The sequence below is a fragment of the Hemicordylus capensis genome, chromosome 5 (assembly GCF_027244095.1).
Source record: "Hemicordylus capensis ecotype Gifberg chromosome 5, rHemCap1.1.pri, whole genome shotgun sequence".
Classification (NCBI taxonomy): Eukaryota; Metazoa; Chordata; class Lepidosauria; order Squamata; family Cordylidae; genus Hemicordylus; species Hemicordylus capensis.
In genome coordinates, this window is record NC_069661.1 from 40,195,325 (window position 1) to 40,211,565 (window position 16,241).

The 16,241-nt window shown below is 42.4% G+C and overlaps 1 protein-coding gene across 42 annotated transcripts in view; it reads left to right on the top strand.

Annotated features, from left to right (window-relative positions):
- ANK2 (ankyrin 2) overlaps positions 1-16,241 on the top strand; it is a 509,522-nt gene that overhangs the window by 398,984 nt on the left and 94,297 nt on the right. For all 42 annotated transcript variants that reach the window (XM_053254658.1, XM_053254664.1, XM_053254665.1 and 39 more), the window contains 2 exons: positions 2,389-2,487; positions 9,965-10,037. In XM_053254658.1, coding sequence (XP_053110633.1) covers positions 2,389-2,487; positions 9,965-10,037 — 172 coding nt within the window. The remainder of the gene's footprint in view (positions 1-2,388; positions 2,488-9,964; positions 10,038-16,241) is intronic.

Sequence of the window (16,241 nt, forward strand, 5' to 3'; positions counted from 1 at the left end):
CCTTAATTTGTTATCATTGTGATGATCATGGCGTACAGCTCATGAAAACCCCAAATCCACAATCTCAGAAAATTAGAATATTACATGGAACCAAGAAGACAAGGATTGAAGAAAAGAACAATATCGGACCTCTGAAAAGTATACAGTGTACTGTGCTTGATTGGCCAGCAAACTCGCCTGACCTGACCCCATAGAGAATCTATGGGGCATTGCCGAGAGAAGGATGAGAGACACGAGACCAAACAATGCAGAATTGCTGAAGGCCGCTAATGAAGCATCCTGGTCTTCCATAATACCTCATCAGTGCCACAGGCTGATAGCATCCATGCCACGCCGCATTGAGGCAGTAATTGCTGCAAAAGGGGCCCAAACCAAGTACTGAATACATATGCATGCTTATACTTTTCAGAGGTCCGATACTGTTCTATTCTTCAATCCTTGTCTTCTTGGTTCCATGTAATATTCTAATTTTCTGAGATTGTGGATTTGGGGTTTTCATGAGCTGTACGCCATGATCATCACAATGATAACAAATTAAAGCTTGACTTATCTCGCTTTGCATGTAAGGCGTCTGTCTCATATATCGGTTTCACCTTTTAATTTGCATTACTGAAATTAATGGACTTTTGCACGATATTCTAATTTTCCGAGTTTCACCTGTATTTATCTGGCTATTGCAGTACTTTGGTTGAATATATACATGTCCCCCACAGGGCGGTTTTAATTGAAAGAGGGTAAGCATGAAACAACTATTTAACTGCACCCTCAACTATTGTTATCTTTCTTTTTTGAAGTCCTTTGTGGAGTGGTTAGCTGACCCAGACAAACATTGTTTATATTATCTCAGAAAAATGTCGTTCAAATTTTAAGTCATCCTACTTTCTTGAATGGATCTTTGGACTGTATATGCAGTGCTGGACTGAAAGGAGGGGATGTTTTAAAAAAACATTTTCAACAGAATTGGAAAACAGTTCCCAAGGTGATTTTTGTGGTGATATCATAAAAATGAGTTGCGTCATTCAGAGTGATTGTTCCTGAGTAAGTAATAGTTCCTTGGGGATGTCAGTGAGTAGCCAAATTTGATTTGTCTGCATGCATCTTGACATCACCCTATTCACTTTGTGATCCCTGATTGGCTGGAGTCACCCATGTAACTTTTCCAAGAAGTTGACCTCACTGTCATTTGGAAAGAGCTAAATCTGACTGATGAAACATTGCGACATCATACCATTCACTTTGTGATTCCTGATTGTCTAAGATCACTTATCTGACTAATGAATGAAGTAGACCCAGGGCTAGTTCATGTCCCTCATTGCCAGCATGCACATGCACATGAAGGCCCCACGATCCTCCCAGCACACCACTCCTCTTTCAACAGTCACATTGGTGTGTGTGTGGGGGGGGATTTTTACCTGAGCCAGCCATATTTTATGGAATGTGCACACTCATTTCCTTCTCCCCTTCCCAGCTTGCCATTCCTCTTCTCATAATTGCATGGGAGAAGATGAACAATGTACTACTTCTACAAAATAATGCATGGTTCATCCACCCCCGTATAATATGGCTGGCTTATTGTCTGAACTGGTCCATGATAGGCTGCTTAAGCAGCACCAGCCAAAGAGAGGAACTGTAATAGCTAAGATGATTGGGAAAAGATGAGCATACAGTTTAGGGTTCAGTGGCAGAACACTATTTCACATCAACACTTTTTCGACTTAAAACTGAAATAGAAAGACATTTGCAGCCCTAACATCAGTGAAGCGTCTTCTTGTTAAACTGGAATGTTACTTATATATGAGAACCTTAAAAAAAGAAAAGAAGTAGAGGCATTCACATGTTGAACATTATGTTCATATATTAGACTGACAGTATGATCTGTATATTTAAGCAAATCTAAAGCATTTACATTAGATTTGATGTATTTCATTTTGCCCGAGTTCTGTGCTGATTGCACTATGTGAGAGTGATCTCTTTCTGTATTTTCGAATGATACACATTAGCCAGTATAATGGCATCTCTTCAGCTAGTAATTATTAAAGTTGTTCTCAACAATTAAAAGCTTATTTGCAAGATTCAGCAGGAATGCCTGCAGCAAAGTCACAATTTAAAGTGTGATAAAGAAACTTGTGGGTTAAACTCTTAAAAGCATACAGCAGATTTTTATTAAGTGTAGCCTACAGATGTTATGTGTGTTTTGTTACCATAGCAATTGAGTCTATAGTCTGAGCGAAGTTGCAAGGAGAGATTCAGACTTAACAGTGATTTTTCCTAAGCTAATGCCTTGTTTTGGATGGAAATGCTGGCTCATTCAGTGCAGCTTGTGATCTCATTGGTTCATATCACAATCCTCCCTCTCATTCTCATTCTCTCCCTTTTTTCTCCTTTCAGAATGGCAATACTGCCTTAGCAATTGCTCGGCGTCTGGGATACATCTCAGTGGTCGATACGCTAAAGGTTGTAACTGAGGAAGTGATTACTACCACAACTGTGAGTACCATCAGCCTTATCTCCCATTCTTTATTCAAGGAGATATTTCTATACTGTGTTACTTTGGATTTTCTATTTGTTTTGTTTTAAAGGGATTTCTTTAATTACAGCACATGTAATTCCATTTTTATAGACAGTTCCCATGGTCATCCCATTGTGGGAGTGATATCCTAGTTCACATATACAAGAAAACATATTTTGATAGTGTGTAACTATTTTGTGGCTTAGCTGTAACTCCAAACATTTCCACTTACATTTCATGTCAGTTCCACATTTTACTGGCCACAATCTTGGCCAACTCTTATTTTCTATCCTTTCTTATGCTGCAGTTTTTGAAGTTGGGTAAGATTTAAATTCTATGAAGAATTTAAACTAAATGACTTGTGTGTCATTTAGGCACACAAGCAGTTATTTCAGAATCCTGTTTTTAAACTGTTGTAGTATCAGTGAAGTTCATGGGTGAAAATAGTTAAAACTTCCTTGTTTGACTGGGTTTTGAGTTGGGCGTCACAGGCCCTCCTTTCCATTATGAGTAAAAATATGAGTTTTGTTCCTCGAATTCGAGGTAAGAGACACACGAACATTCACAGTAGGCTTATGGGTACTGCCTGTAAATGGCATACTGGAGTTAAAGAACACAAATTAGATATAATTTCATATACCAATTGTGTTTGCAACAATTGCTTGTTGCTTATTTAGGCAGCCCTAGTCTTGGAAAGTTTGTATGTAACCATTTCTGACTGGGTGCTAAAAGTGACTAAATTAGGCAAATGGTGTATCTTCAAGAACTTTCTTTTCTTTTCTCTTCTTTTTTTGTATCTTCTGTTATTTGCTTTACTTGTCTAAGAGTGCATGCCATACCTTTCCATTGCATAGACGAAGGGCGGGGGGGGAGGGGGGCGGCGGGAATCTAACATCCGGCTCATATTATTCGTGACTGAGTGTTTTCCATAGTCATGGACCACCATGTAGTTCTGCTCTCCACACTGTATCTTTTCTTTCCCTCCCATAGGGAAAGAGAAGGTATAGTAGTGCTTCCCTAAAATCCTCCTCCTCTGCCTGGAGAGACTTCATGGTAGTCCTTCCCTAAAATCCCTCCTCTTTCTCTCAAGTAATGGTATATCCACAATAAATTTTATCCAATAGACTAGTCCTCCGAGGCAGGCAGATGCGCTAAATCCAGATTTAGGGATGATTTGTTAAGCTTCAAAATGGCATTTGAGTTGCCCAAATCGATTCGGGTAGAATCAAGGGTGATTTCAAGGGCACACCTAGGTCATTTGAGGGCCTGGACCACCACTGATGCGAGGGGCCCCCCACCTGCTTTTGGGGGCCACCTGCACCGAACATTCCTCTAAAAAACTTTTTCCAGCCGTCGCATGGCCGAGGGGTGGCTGCCAGGGTGTGAGCCCAGGAGTCCTTCTCCCCACCCCCAGTGGCAGCGGTGACTGGAGCGACACTGGGCCCGCCGTTCGGCCCAGCATCAATAACTGCAAGGCGCAGCTGTGAGAGATCGTTGCCGAATGGCAGGCCCAGCGTTGCTCCATTTGACGCCACCACTGGGGATGCAGGGAGAAGGACTGCTGGGCTTCACCCCCCAACAGCAACCCCTCAGACATGCGGCAGCTTGAATATATATATATTTTTAAGGAATGTTCGGTGTGGCAGGTGCAGGAGGAAGCTCCCCTGGCCATTTGGAGCCCCCCCCCCCGACTTTGGAGGCCACAGGCTAGGTCCTCAAGGTCCAGGGCTTAGAGCACCTTTGTGTAATTTGCTTCAACCCTGAATCGGGCCCTCTCTTTTGAGGGTGATTCAATTCAAGGCCAGCTCTTCAAATTGCCCCCAATATGATGTAAATTAATTTGACCTTGGATTGAATTGAATACCCCTGCTTCATTCATTCATTCATGCATTCATTTTCAATTCAATTTCAATTCAATTCCGTTACCTAGGAGCCTGGAATTGCATGTGGGCCTTTCATGGGAGGCGAAGACAAGAGGTGGGCCTCTCTCCAATCATGGTTTTTAAAAAATGAATTGAGACTGGTGATCATCTGCTGTACCATTCTTGGGTTTATTTCTTAAAGTTCAGTTAAATTTAACCAAGGTTCCACATGACATCTGAACTGTCTCAATAGAGAAGTATTACCACAGTGTAGAGTCTTAAGCATTTTTTTTAGAAATTTGTATCCTTTCATCTTGAATTTTTAAGTGTGGCTTCCTATTTTAGCAGGAGCGAATTAGGTATTTTTGTAAGAGACCAGAGGTCTTTCAACTGTAGAGCAGTGCACAGATTCTGTTCTCTTCAGTGAACTGAAGGTTTGTGCTAGAGCTCAAAAAAATCCAAACAGTTTGATATAGACTGAGTGAAAGCAATTTTTCTTTTGCATCCCATGGTCAGGGTCAACAGGGGGAGAGGGAGGGAGGCCCGGTGACAAATTACTTGGGCCCGGCGGTTCGGAAGGGCCCTAGGCCCCAACTATGTTGCATATGTTATATGTTTTTGTCTTGTCTCCTGCTGCTACCCTGCACTTGCCCCACCGCCCAGCGGCCCTTGAGAACTGCAAGGTGCTCCAGCGTCGATGCTTGATTCAAACTGTACAGGCACGCTGGAGTGCTTCGCAGTTCTCAAGAGCCACTGGGCCAGATGGTCAGGTTCAGCAGCCACTCCTGCTCCGCCCATGACAAGGGGGTGCTCGGTTTACCCCCTACCCCACTCCCCAGTCATGGACATGGCAGTTAGAATTATTTTAAAGATTGGCAGTTTGGCCTTGTGGTGGCAGCGGTGGTGGTGGTGGTGGTGGGGGGGGACTCTTGGCAGTGGCAGTGAAATTTTTTTCACCAGGGCCCGAACCTTCTCTCAGAGGCCCTGCCCATGGTGACAGTGAGTCTTAGATGATATGGACTAAGAAAGTTGTAACCAAAATAGCTTGTTATAAAGTTATAAATAAAATGAGCTGTGCTTTATTAACAAGCTTCAGGAAGTAAATTGAGTCTGAGTTGGAGCAGGAATAGATTCCAAAAGAATTCTGCTAAACATTGAATCTTTACATCATTTGACAAAAAACATCACTTCAAATTCACAAAAGAATTAAAAGTTAAATGTTAACCATCAACGTCATCGTCATCACTATCACAAGAAACCATGGCTTACATACTCTGTGGGAAACTAGAGATCCAAGCAAGAAGTGCATGTGCACTGCATGCAAGCCACTGTAAAGCACGCCTGCACAGTTTGCGAAGGTGGGACTGCTCCATGGCTACTAAGGAATGGGTCATGACAGTTGCAATGCTACTCCCATTGGGAGTAGGAGAGGAGAGCTGGTCTTGTGGTAGCAAGCAGGACTTGCCCCTATAGTTAAGCAGGGTCTGCTCTGGTTGCATATGAATGGGAGACTTGATGTGTGAGCACTGCAAGATCTTCCCCTCAGGGGATGAAGCTGCTCTGGGAAGAGCAGAAGGTTTCAGGTTCTCTCCCTGGCTTCTCCAAGATAGGGCTGAGAGAGATTCCTGCCTGCAACCTTGGAGAAGCCATTGCCAGTCTATGAAGACAATACTGAACTAGATAGACCAATGGTCTGAATCAGTATATGGCAGTTTCCTATGTTCCTAGTGTTGCAGCTGTGATGGTGCACTCACTAACTATGGGAGCAGTCCCACCTTAGCAAATACAGTAGGCATGCTTTACAATGTGCACATCTTGGATTGGTGGTCTCCGGTGTGGTATGTAAGCCACTAATAATTGTAGTTGTCATGGTACTGTTGTAGGCTACTATTCTGAGCCCTCCTAGGACATATTATTTGGGCAGAGCTATGGCCAAGAAATTGCATCCCATCTGACACCACCAGCAAGTCACCATCTAGGAGGATGTAGATATGGTAGCATATTGCCCCTTCTAACCGAGCAAAGAGGCACCATTTTAAAAGTGGTGATTCTCTTTATTTAGCAGGGGGAGAGCAACTGGTCCTAGCCATCCCCAGCACAGCATCCCTCCAGTGGCATCCCCAGCACAGCATCCCTCCAGTGTTGGTGTCTATCTAATGGTCCTTTTTAAAATTTTGACCCCTTGGGAGACAGGGAGCTATTTTATTTATTTATATTTTTGTGAACCGCTTTGGGAACTTCTTGAAAAGTGGTGTATAAATATCCACTGTATTCATAGGAATGACCTGGCCTGTATGTCCTACTTCTTCCAAGGCCCCTTAAACCTTCTCCTTCATGGTGGCATGCAGGGTTCACTGCTCACCTGCACATTGATTAGGGGTCCCGCCCACAGTCCAAGCACTCAGAGAGGTCCTTTGGAAGGCAACTGTGCTACCACTTTGGGAAGTAACTGCTTTATCTTCTTTCCACTCCCACAGTGTATCAGTGTTTTTCTTTGTTTGAATGTAGTTGTTAACTCTGCCACTGAAAAGAAAGAGGTTGGAAACATATTCTGTATCCCGCAGAGTACATTTAATTTGTCTCTGCGGGCTTCGATTCCCCACTGATGTCTAACCTTTCTAATGAAGAAAAACTTTCTAATGGCACAAAAGAAAAGCCATGTGAGGTTTAGGCACATGTAATGGCCACATTAATATTTTGAAATATTGTAAAAGTTATGGAACCAGTGTGCCCCCACCACATGTCTATATCACAAGGGAGCGAAATGAAGTGTTATCCGCGGCCAGCTGATTTCCCAAACTAAAACCAGTACTCTTTACATTGGATGCCAGCATGATTCACACATTTGGCAGTGATGAAAATGTAGGTATTTATAGAAAAGCAGAAAGCCATAAATGAGGAAGGGTTCTGTTTTGGGCTTAATGGTTTTTTTTTAAGCTTCATGACTTTAAAAAATCCAAAGACCTCACAGTGTTTAACATCAGGAGTAAGGACAATGTATGGTGTTAATGAATCCCTCTCCTTTGCACATGTTTCATGAGATTTCCATAAAACATTTTACAAAGAGCAGCTCTGTGCCCATGCTGCTTTTTAAATTCAGAGGAGATGGAACAGCTCAAGTTAGTTCAAATTAGGGGTGTGCACGGAACCGCACAGCTGCGGTCCGGCACTGTGGAGGGGGTTCCTTTAAGGGCGGGGAGGGTTTACTTACCCCTCCTGCCACTTGTCCCCCTCCAGCGCTCGTATTTATTGTAAGAATTGGGGCGGCAGGATACCTCCTGCCGCCCCTTGCCCCTCCGCAATGCAAAAGGCTCTGGCAAGCCTTTTGTGCACGCGGACGTTGCGCGCGAGCTACACGTCTCCCCGATGCCAGAGGCCCGGTCTACCCGGCCTCGGCCCCTGCCGGAGCCTTTTACATTGCGGAAGGGCAAGGGGCGGCAGGGAGGTATCCTGCCGACCCAATTCTTACAATAAATACGAACCGGTCTGGACGGTCCGGAGGCCTTTACAATGGCCTCCGGACCGGTCCGGACCCATCCCTAGTTCAAATTTAGGAAAAGTCTTTAAAAGCATCATTGCACATGTAGACTTCATGCTCGTGCAGATTTACTGCTGTCATGTATGAGTTTGACATCTGCTCTTAGCCAACATAGTACATGCAGCAAAGTTGACTCTGTGCACTGAGCACCCTTTTTTAAAAGCAGAAATCAAACTCATCCACTGTTTGAGTGGAAAGCAGGGGATTAAACTGGCCCCTCCACTCATTCCTAGACAGTCAGTCTGCAAGATAGAGAAAGTGGATAGAGCGAAATTATTCTCCCTCTCACATAACAACTAGAACCAGGGGTCATCCCATGCAATTGATTGCCAGGAAATTTAGGACCAACCAACAGAAGTACTTTTTCACACAACACATACTCAATTTGTTGAATTCTCTACCACAAGATGTGGTGACAGCCAACAACTTGGATGGCTTTAAGACGGGTTTGGATAACTTCATCTTTCTTTCTTTCTTTCTTTCTTTCTTTCTTTCTTTCTTTCTTTCTTTCTTTCTTTCTTTCTTTCTTTCTTTCTTTCTCTATGTAAACCACTTTGAGAACTTTTGTTGAAAAGCGGTATACAAATATTTGTAATAGTCATAGTGGGCAACAACACTGAAAGGGGCAGTTTGAATTTAGTGGAGGGGCCAATCACTGCTTGATAGCAGTGGCTGTGGGTGTCCTTTTTCTTTCTTTCTTAAAAACTATGTTATGTCATACCTGTTTATATGGCACTGGCTGCACTGGAACTTTTCCCAGCGGCTGGCTCTCTCCAGCTACTAGTTTTTCCTTGCGTGCCCTGTAACTAACACTAGATCAGGGCTCCTCAACTCGGCGCTCCTGCAGATGTTGGCCTACAACTCCCAAAATCCCTGACTTTTGGCCAAAATCCCTGACTGTGGTTGGTGGCAATTATATGAGTTGTAGTAAAACAACAACAACAACAACAACACATGGGGCAGGGCCTATGTGGAGCAGGCCTGCACTAGACCCTGGTGTAGCATCATTTCTGGGGCATTCTGGATAAACATCGTGGCTGGATAGAGCTGGAGCACCAGCAAGAGGTCTAGTGATTCTGCTGCTGCTGTGACCACCACCACTTGCATATTTGCAAAATAAACTATTAAAGTGAGAGGGGTCACTTACTGCCACAGTTGCTACCACCGAGGAGCTCTCACTTCTCAAAACTTTACTGAATTTCTCACAGAGTATCCAATTTTTTTCTCCCTGCTCTCCTCAAATCTGTTCAACACCTTCAAATGTCACCAAAGCTGCTTTTTAGGATAATTTTTGTATCAACCAAGATATATAAAATATTAATAATATTCCCATGGGTTTCTGATTGTGCATGGGATGCAAAATACCACCCCCAGTAATAAAACAGTTATAACTGTTTTTGTTAAAACAAAAAAAGTTATAATTTCCTGATGTATATTGAAGGGTAATAGAAAAAAGAGCAATATAGTTGTTGTGATTGGTACAGCGTCATCAGATGATCTGCTCAAATAGTCAACATCTTTTTTGTGTTTAAATATTTTGCATTGTTCAAAGGTTCATTTTCAAAGTATTTCCAAAGTATTAATATGTTCCATATGCTTCCTACAAATTCTTAGAGGTTTTCTCTAGACATTACCTAATTCTTTTTTAGAACTAGCCCTTCCATCAGAACACATACATGGAAAAACCCTACATGGAAAACATCATACATCATACATCTTTAGTCCATTTGTTAATAGATCATACATGGAAAACATCTGATCTATTAACAAATGGGCTAAAGACATTTTTCATCTTGAAATCACTTGGTACAGGAAACTGCTGCTCACCACATTATATGATCCACTTTTCTGTAGCAATAACAGGCAGCAATGATTCCTGTGGGAGCAAAATATAAAATTTGGAAAATTCAGGAGGGAGAAAGTCTATTGTTAAAATGTCAGAACAGCCTGAAATGTGATTCAATGTAATATATTGATTAAAATATATTGGACTTTTAAATATTTTGCATTAACCTGTTGTTTGATCTCTCTCCTCCCCTCCGCCACCCTCTGCAGACTGTAACTGAGAAACACAAGCTCAATGTACCTGAGACTATGACTGAAGTCTTGGATGTTTCTGATGAGGAAGGTGAGCCCACCATAAACATCGCATATTATAGCCATTAGGATGAAACTGGCATCTTCAACTCTTGTACTTTTAAACATATTATTACCTTTATAATGAAATATTTGGTCCTCAAGGGAAAGCTGTACCAAGACTCAGACAAAAACATACTACTGAAAATGACTGATGCTTTTCATTAACGTAGTTCTTCAAAAGATTTAGTGCACCACATGCAAAAAAAATTCATTATGAAAGAACATATATGCAATTAAGGATATGTTGTGATCACACTAGATAAGACATTGGAGATCCATGATAATAATTCCTTCATCTTAAGTTTATTTTAAAAGCAGCCATAAGAATTGTATTGGGTCCATGGCACTGGGGCATTTGTGTGTTTCCAATCCTATGTAGCTTTTCCTAATGTAAATCAGCTCTCCTCCTGCCATGATTTGTCCTGTTAGGGAAAACATGTATTGACCCTTTAGATGTGTGTTTGCCCAAACAGGACAAATTAGAGTTGGTGGGTGAAGGGCTGTTTTACATCAGGAAAATGGTACATGGGAAATGGCTTTAAAATATCATCAGTAACTTTTTGCTAATAGGACAAATAACACTTTGGGGTGGCTGATCTAGATATATGTGGCAAACAGTATGAGGGAAAGGGTTAAACTCCAGCCCCATGTGTTGGTGTGGTCCAAGGTGTTTTAGAACCTGAGGCAAGGTGCAAAATGCTGCCTTGCCCCATAGGGGAGTGCACGAACCAGTTCAGTGGTCCTTTTACAGACTGTCGAACTATTTTGGATGTCCGGCGTTTGAGCCGGTTTGGAGCCGGGGGGTTCTTTAAGGCACAGGGAAGGTGCTCTTACCTCCCCTGCTGCATTTCTCCCTCCAGCACACTCCCCAAAATTGCTGCCATGGGGCTGCAGTGTACCTCCTTGCCATGGGGCTGCGTCTGATGTGCATGCAAATCAGCCACTTCCAGTAGGATACTGACCAGTGCTGCAAGGAGGTATGTTGCAGCCCCATGGCAGTGATTTTGGGGAGGGTGCTGGAGGAGAAAATGCAGCGGGGGATGGAAGAGCATCCTCCCTGCGCCTTAAAGAACCTTCCCCCTGCCTCCCGAACGTGTTTGTGCACATCCCTATTGCCCCATGCCCCAACCCTTGCAAGCTTTGGAAGTGCATGGAAAGCAGGGATGAGGGAAAGCTGCCAGGAATCTTCTCTCCTTGTGCTTCTTGCAAGCTTTGCAAGGAATATAAGGAGAAATGCTCCTTGCAAAGTTGGCAAGGGTCAGATTGGTCTCAAAGAACTGCTTTGATGGTGACAGTAAGGGACATCTTGCTGTCCTGCTGGCCCCTCAGTAATCTGTCACCTGAGGCAACTGCCTCATCTTGCCTATAAAAGGGCCACCCCACCAAGTGCTACAGCCCCAATCCAATTTGATCTTCCCCACAAGGCTGCTTTTGAAGGAGATTTAAAGGGGCAGAATATCCAGTAACAAATCTTCAACACCTTGTTTAGTTTGTCCCTTAATTTGAGGGCAAAACTAGATGCAACTTTACTAACTTATGTGGGTTTTTAAAAATGTGTAATTAGTAGATAGGGGGTGTTCCTGATCCAGGCCCATAGATTAACTCTTTTCCTCTGTTAAAGTCCCGTTCTGGACTAGTCCTCTGTTGCTGCTATTTACACTTAAAAAAAAAAAAAAAAGCACACACAAGGGCCCAACAGTGTAATTCAAGTCATATCTTGTTTGGACCTGATCTAACGTATGAAGATAGCCCCCCCCCCCCCGCAATACTACTTACAGTTGAGTATATATCTTATTCCTTAAACCCTTTGAGGGCTTCCTAAAATAATAGTTTTTTCTTTTTTGTCTGCTGGATAAATTGCATGTATTCCCACTATACTATGTGGTGTTAGCTGTTCCTTTTAGCCCCTTTTCTGAAATTGACTTATATGTTATGCAGCTTTTAAACACTCTGACTCTGACCATTTCACTGATGAGGAAGCCTTTAGTGATACAGGTACTTTGGAAATAATTCTTGGAGTTGGGCACAAAATTTTATTTCTTCTTGTTTAATTGATCCCTTTCTTTAATTTTCTGAAACCATTTATACATATTTAAGGAATGCCTAACACTGATCTATGCCCCTGAATTTCAGTGTGAGTCTGTGCATGTTTTTCAGCAAATCACCCCTCCCCTTGTAACAGAAGCTAGAAAATACTACTTGTATCACCAAAAATTTTAATTTTTGGCCAAAGTTTTGAGAATATATCTAAGCTTTATGCATTGGGGAAATTGTAATAATAATGCATTTCTCATGTTGTCAGTCTATAACAACAGCAGCAACATAACACTTAGCATTTTTATAGTGCATGTTGAGTGTTGAAGATTCCTTCACATACATTATCTCAGGATTCCTTACAACAGCCCTGTAGGTTGGCAAATATTAGTATCTCCATCCCTAGCATTGACGTGATTGTGATGGGCCAGGACTGTAGATCACAGCATAGTTTAGTTTAGGCCAGCAGGTGAGTTCATTACTGAGGTCAGATTTTAACTAAGAGCTTTCATCCTCCTGGGTTGGCCCTTTTTCCTATGCTACATCATACTAAGCTTGTTCACAGTTGCTTGAATCTAAGTTTAATGTGGGTTACCAACATTGATGTGATTATGTGAACTCATGCCAAGCTGGTTTATGGCCCAAGACTGCCACCTTATGGGTTCACACAATCACTTCAATGTTGGTAACCCACCTTAAAACCTAGATTCAAACAATTGTGTGAACAAGGCTACTGTGTAATACAGAACATTGGTTGACATCCTAACAAAGCATTTGCAGAAGGATGTTGTGCTTGCACAAAGCTGTTGCTTAGCACAAAAACTTGTGCTAAGATTGGATCTTGCATTCCAGACTAGTGTTGCACAACTGCAAGCATGCTTGTGCTTGTGCAACAATTGCACAGTCTGTGGTATCCCTCCTTTCTTCTATCCTCTTTTTGCACATGAGCTCAATAATGCAATTCTGAAAATCCTGTTTTGTGCCCCTATGCATTCTTCTTGTGTTAGTGTAACTTTGTTCATTATACAAGTGCTTCACAACTCTCAGATGTCAGCTCTTGTATTTATGAGCTGCACTGTGTCTTAAATACTTGGTAAACCAGCAGCAGCCTTATCACTGGGCTGTGTTACTGGTACCTGTCACCTGAGGGAGCTATATGATTCTGTATGCAAGCAAAGTCAAACCATGCCTCTGTCCTTATACACACATTGGTGCTTTTTAGCAATAAATGAATTAAATGTTTTATAAAATGAAATGGCAGGATCTTAAATGTATCCATAGTGTGTTGGGATATATTTCTTGTTCTTACCTATCTAGGCTAAGATCATAACAAGCAGAAATCTGGCATTTTTTAAAGAACATAATTTTTATTTAAAACTTTTTTTAAAATGTAAAAAACTATTCTTCTTTTATTCAGGGTTAAAATCCACTTTTTTCATGTCTTTTGCAGTGTTGTTACCAAGCATTTCTGCTTCTTCATTAGAGATCTTAATTTAACATTTTGGTCTCTGGATGAGATTAGTCTGTCACTACTAGTTAAGACATATTCCATGATCTAAAATATCATAGCTAATATGATCAAATTAATGGAATATCCTGGATGGATAGGATTGTCTTTTGTAAAGTTACTGTATTATGACTGATCTTATATTGGTTCTGAGTTGTCTTGGCTGCATCAGTATAGAGGTGGCTCATAAATATTAGTAACAGGAATAGTAAAATAGTGATATTTTCCCTGTGTAGCACTCTCCTTAAAAGATCTAAAGCTTTGCATAATAATTGTGCTATGCTGTGTAGAATGTAGTTTTGTTAGACTCCTAAAATTTCAGATTCATGTTAAACAGGAGTAAACTTTTGTAAGTACGCAAACATAAAACTATTAAATAACCGAAATAAGTTATAACTCAAATAATCAAAGACGTTCTGAAATTTCTCATTCAGAGGAAAGCTAATTTAAAAAGGTAAAGAATTTTGCAATATTATAACTCTGTAGTTTCAGCAGAAAGCTGTGCATTCATTCATTCATTCATTCATTCTTCTGCAATGGCTCACCTGCCGTCAGTTCAAAGAGATTTTTAAAAACCCATGCAATACTGTGATTGTGTAGTGCCTGTAAAACGTTATCTTTAATGTTCTGGATGCTGTCTTAAAATACAATAATCCTGGGCAATTTATCTGCTATTTCCAGGGAAACACACTCCAGAGACACTACCTGTAAAATGCTTAAATACATTTATTTCAGGAGGGGGGAATATTGTTCCTTTATTTCCTCCTCTTCGAAGGATTGCTAGGAGACAGTTTTTGTATTGCCCTTTTGTACTGCCCTTGGCAGCCATGTCTCTTAACATGCAGCAGGGACAGATGTTCAGTCTTTCCATTTTAGTGGCTCAATTTCCTGCTGTTCCATAAGTGCCTTTCGGAGCTCTGTGTGGCTGACATAATGTAGTGTTCATCTGCAGTCACTTAACTACCAATTATTTGGTTCTTAAACCAGACAGCATGGCTGGTCAAAGAGACAGCGTAATACACTGAGCTGAGCAGTAGCTATGGTTACAGCATTGCTCTAGGCCAGGTTAAAAGGAAGAAAATACCATGACATGCTTATCTTCATTTTATCAAAGAGTGAGATAGGAGGGAAAAGGTTCCTTCTACAGAAGGACTAGTACATACTCTATCCCTGGCCTGCTTGTCCCTGTGAATGTTTTCACTATAGGGTCCTCTTCAGTCCTCTCCAGGTGGCTCTGTCTGCCACAGAGAGAGTAGCCCTGTTCTGCCTTTCAATAAGTGTGTACTTATGCATTGTGTGTGAGCTTTTCTACACATTCGGAAACTTTGACCTGCTGAGTCACATGTGCACCACCTTTTACATCTTCCACTCAGTGTGCGGCGGTCAGGGGTAGGGACAGACAGAGAGCACGATCCCACTCCCCCTTGCATGTGTAATGAATACTGGAGGTGAGAACAGAATGGATGTCCACCTCCTCTCTAAAAAGAAAATCCTGCCAGCTATAGATTTGTTATAAGGCTGTTAGGTCAGCAAACATTATCAAATGGTACTGCTTTATTTTATTTATTTATTTTTACATTTCTATTCTGCTCTTCATCCAAGGAGCCCAGAAAGGTGAACATGGTTACGTTTATCCTCACAACAACCCTGTGAGGTAGGTTAGGCTGAGAGATAAGTGACTAGCTTGAAGTAATTTCATGGCTGAACAGGGATTTAAACTGAGGCCTCTCCAGGCCTAGTCCAGTACTCTAACCACTACACCTCACTCGCTCATCTGTGGCAGCTGGTACCCATTGGGGCTGGGAGCCAACATTAAGCAAGCCATTGTTAAGAGTAAGCCAAGCCAACTCATTATATTTTTGCCCTCCTAATCCTCTGTCCTTGCAATGAGACTAAGAACACTGAAAGACTGCATTAGAATTGAACTTAACTTCTAATGGAACTTAATGGTTCAGTAAGTTTGCGTGCTATCATGCTTGATTCTCTTCTGGGAATAAAGGCATGGCTTCCACTGCCCCTGCTAGCCATCCTCCCCCCATTTAGCCACTCCATGGTGACAAAGGGCAGGCTTCGTGGTAAGAGTGGCACCATGGGCTACGGATGAGCGCTAGCTTGTTCGGCTTGCTTTTTCAAGTGCCAGACATGCTTGAACGCCGGCAGTGGAGCCACCTTGAGCAGAGATGCAGGTAAGGAGCTCCTTTCCTGTACCCGCCCCCCACCGCCAGCCCCACCCCTTTCCTCTCACCGGTGCTAATTTTAGAAACAGTGCTGCAGCCCCATGCAGCATTGGCATGCACATGGCTGGGTCACACGCGCACTGGGCATTTGCATGGTCAGCATCGTGTTGCCAGCACGTGTGCACCCTGGCCATGTGCATGCTGACGCTGTGTGGGGCTGCAGGAAGCAGCTCTGCAGTCTTGTGTGGCTGTTTCTAAAACAAGTACCGGTGGGGGGGGGGAGCGGTGGGCAGGTAAGGAGCAGCTTACCTGAATCTTAAAGGTACCCCGCCCTGCAAGGGAGTGCACAAACAGCTCGTGCACATTCCTACCATGGGCATATATGCAGATCACACCGCTACACACTTCATCCTGCTCCTATACGTGGACACAGAAAAACAGATGTCTCCAGTCATCTGTCACTTGTTGATGGTTT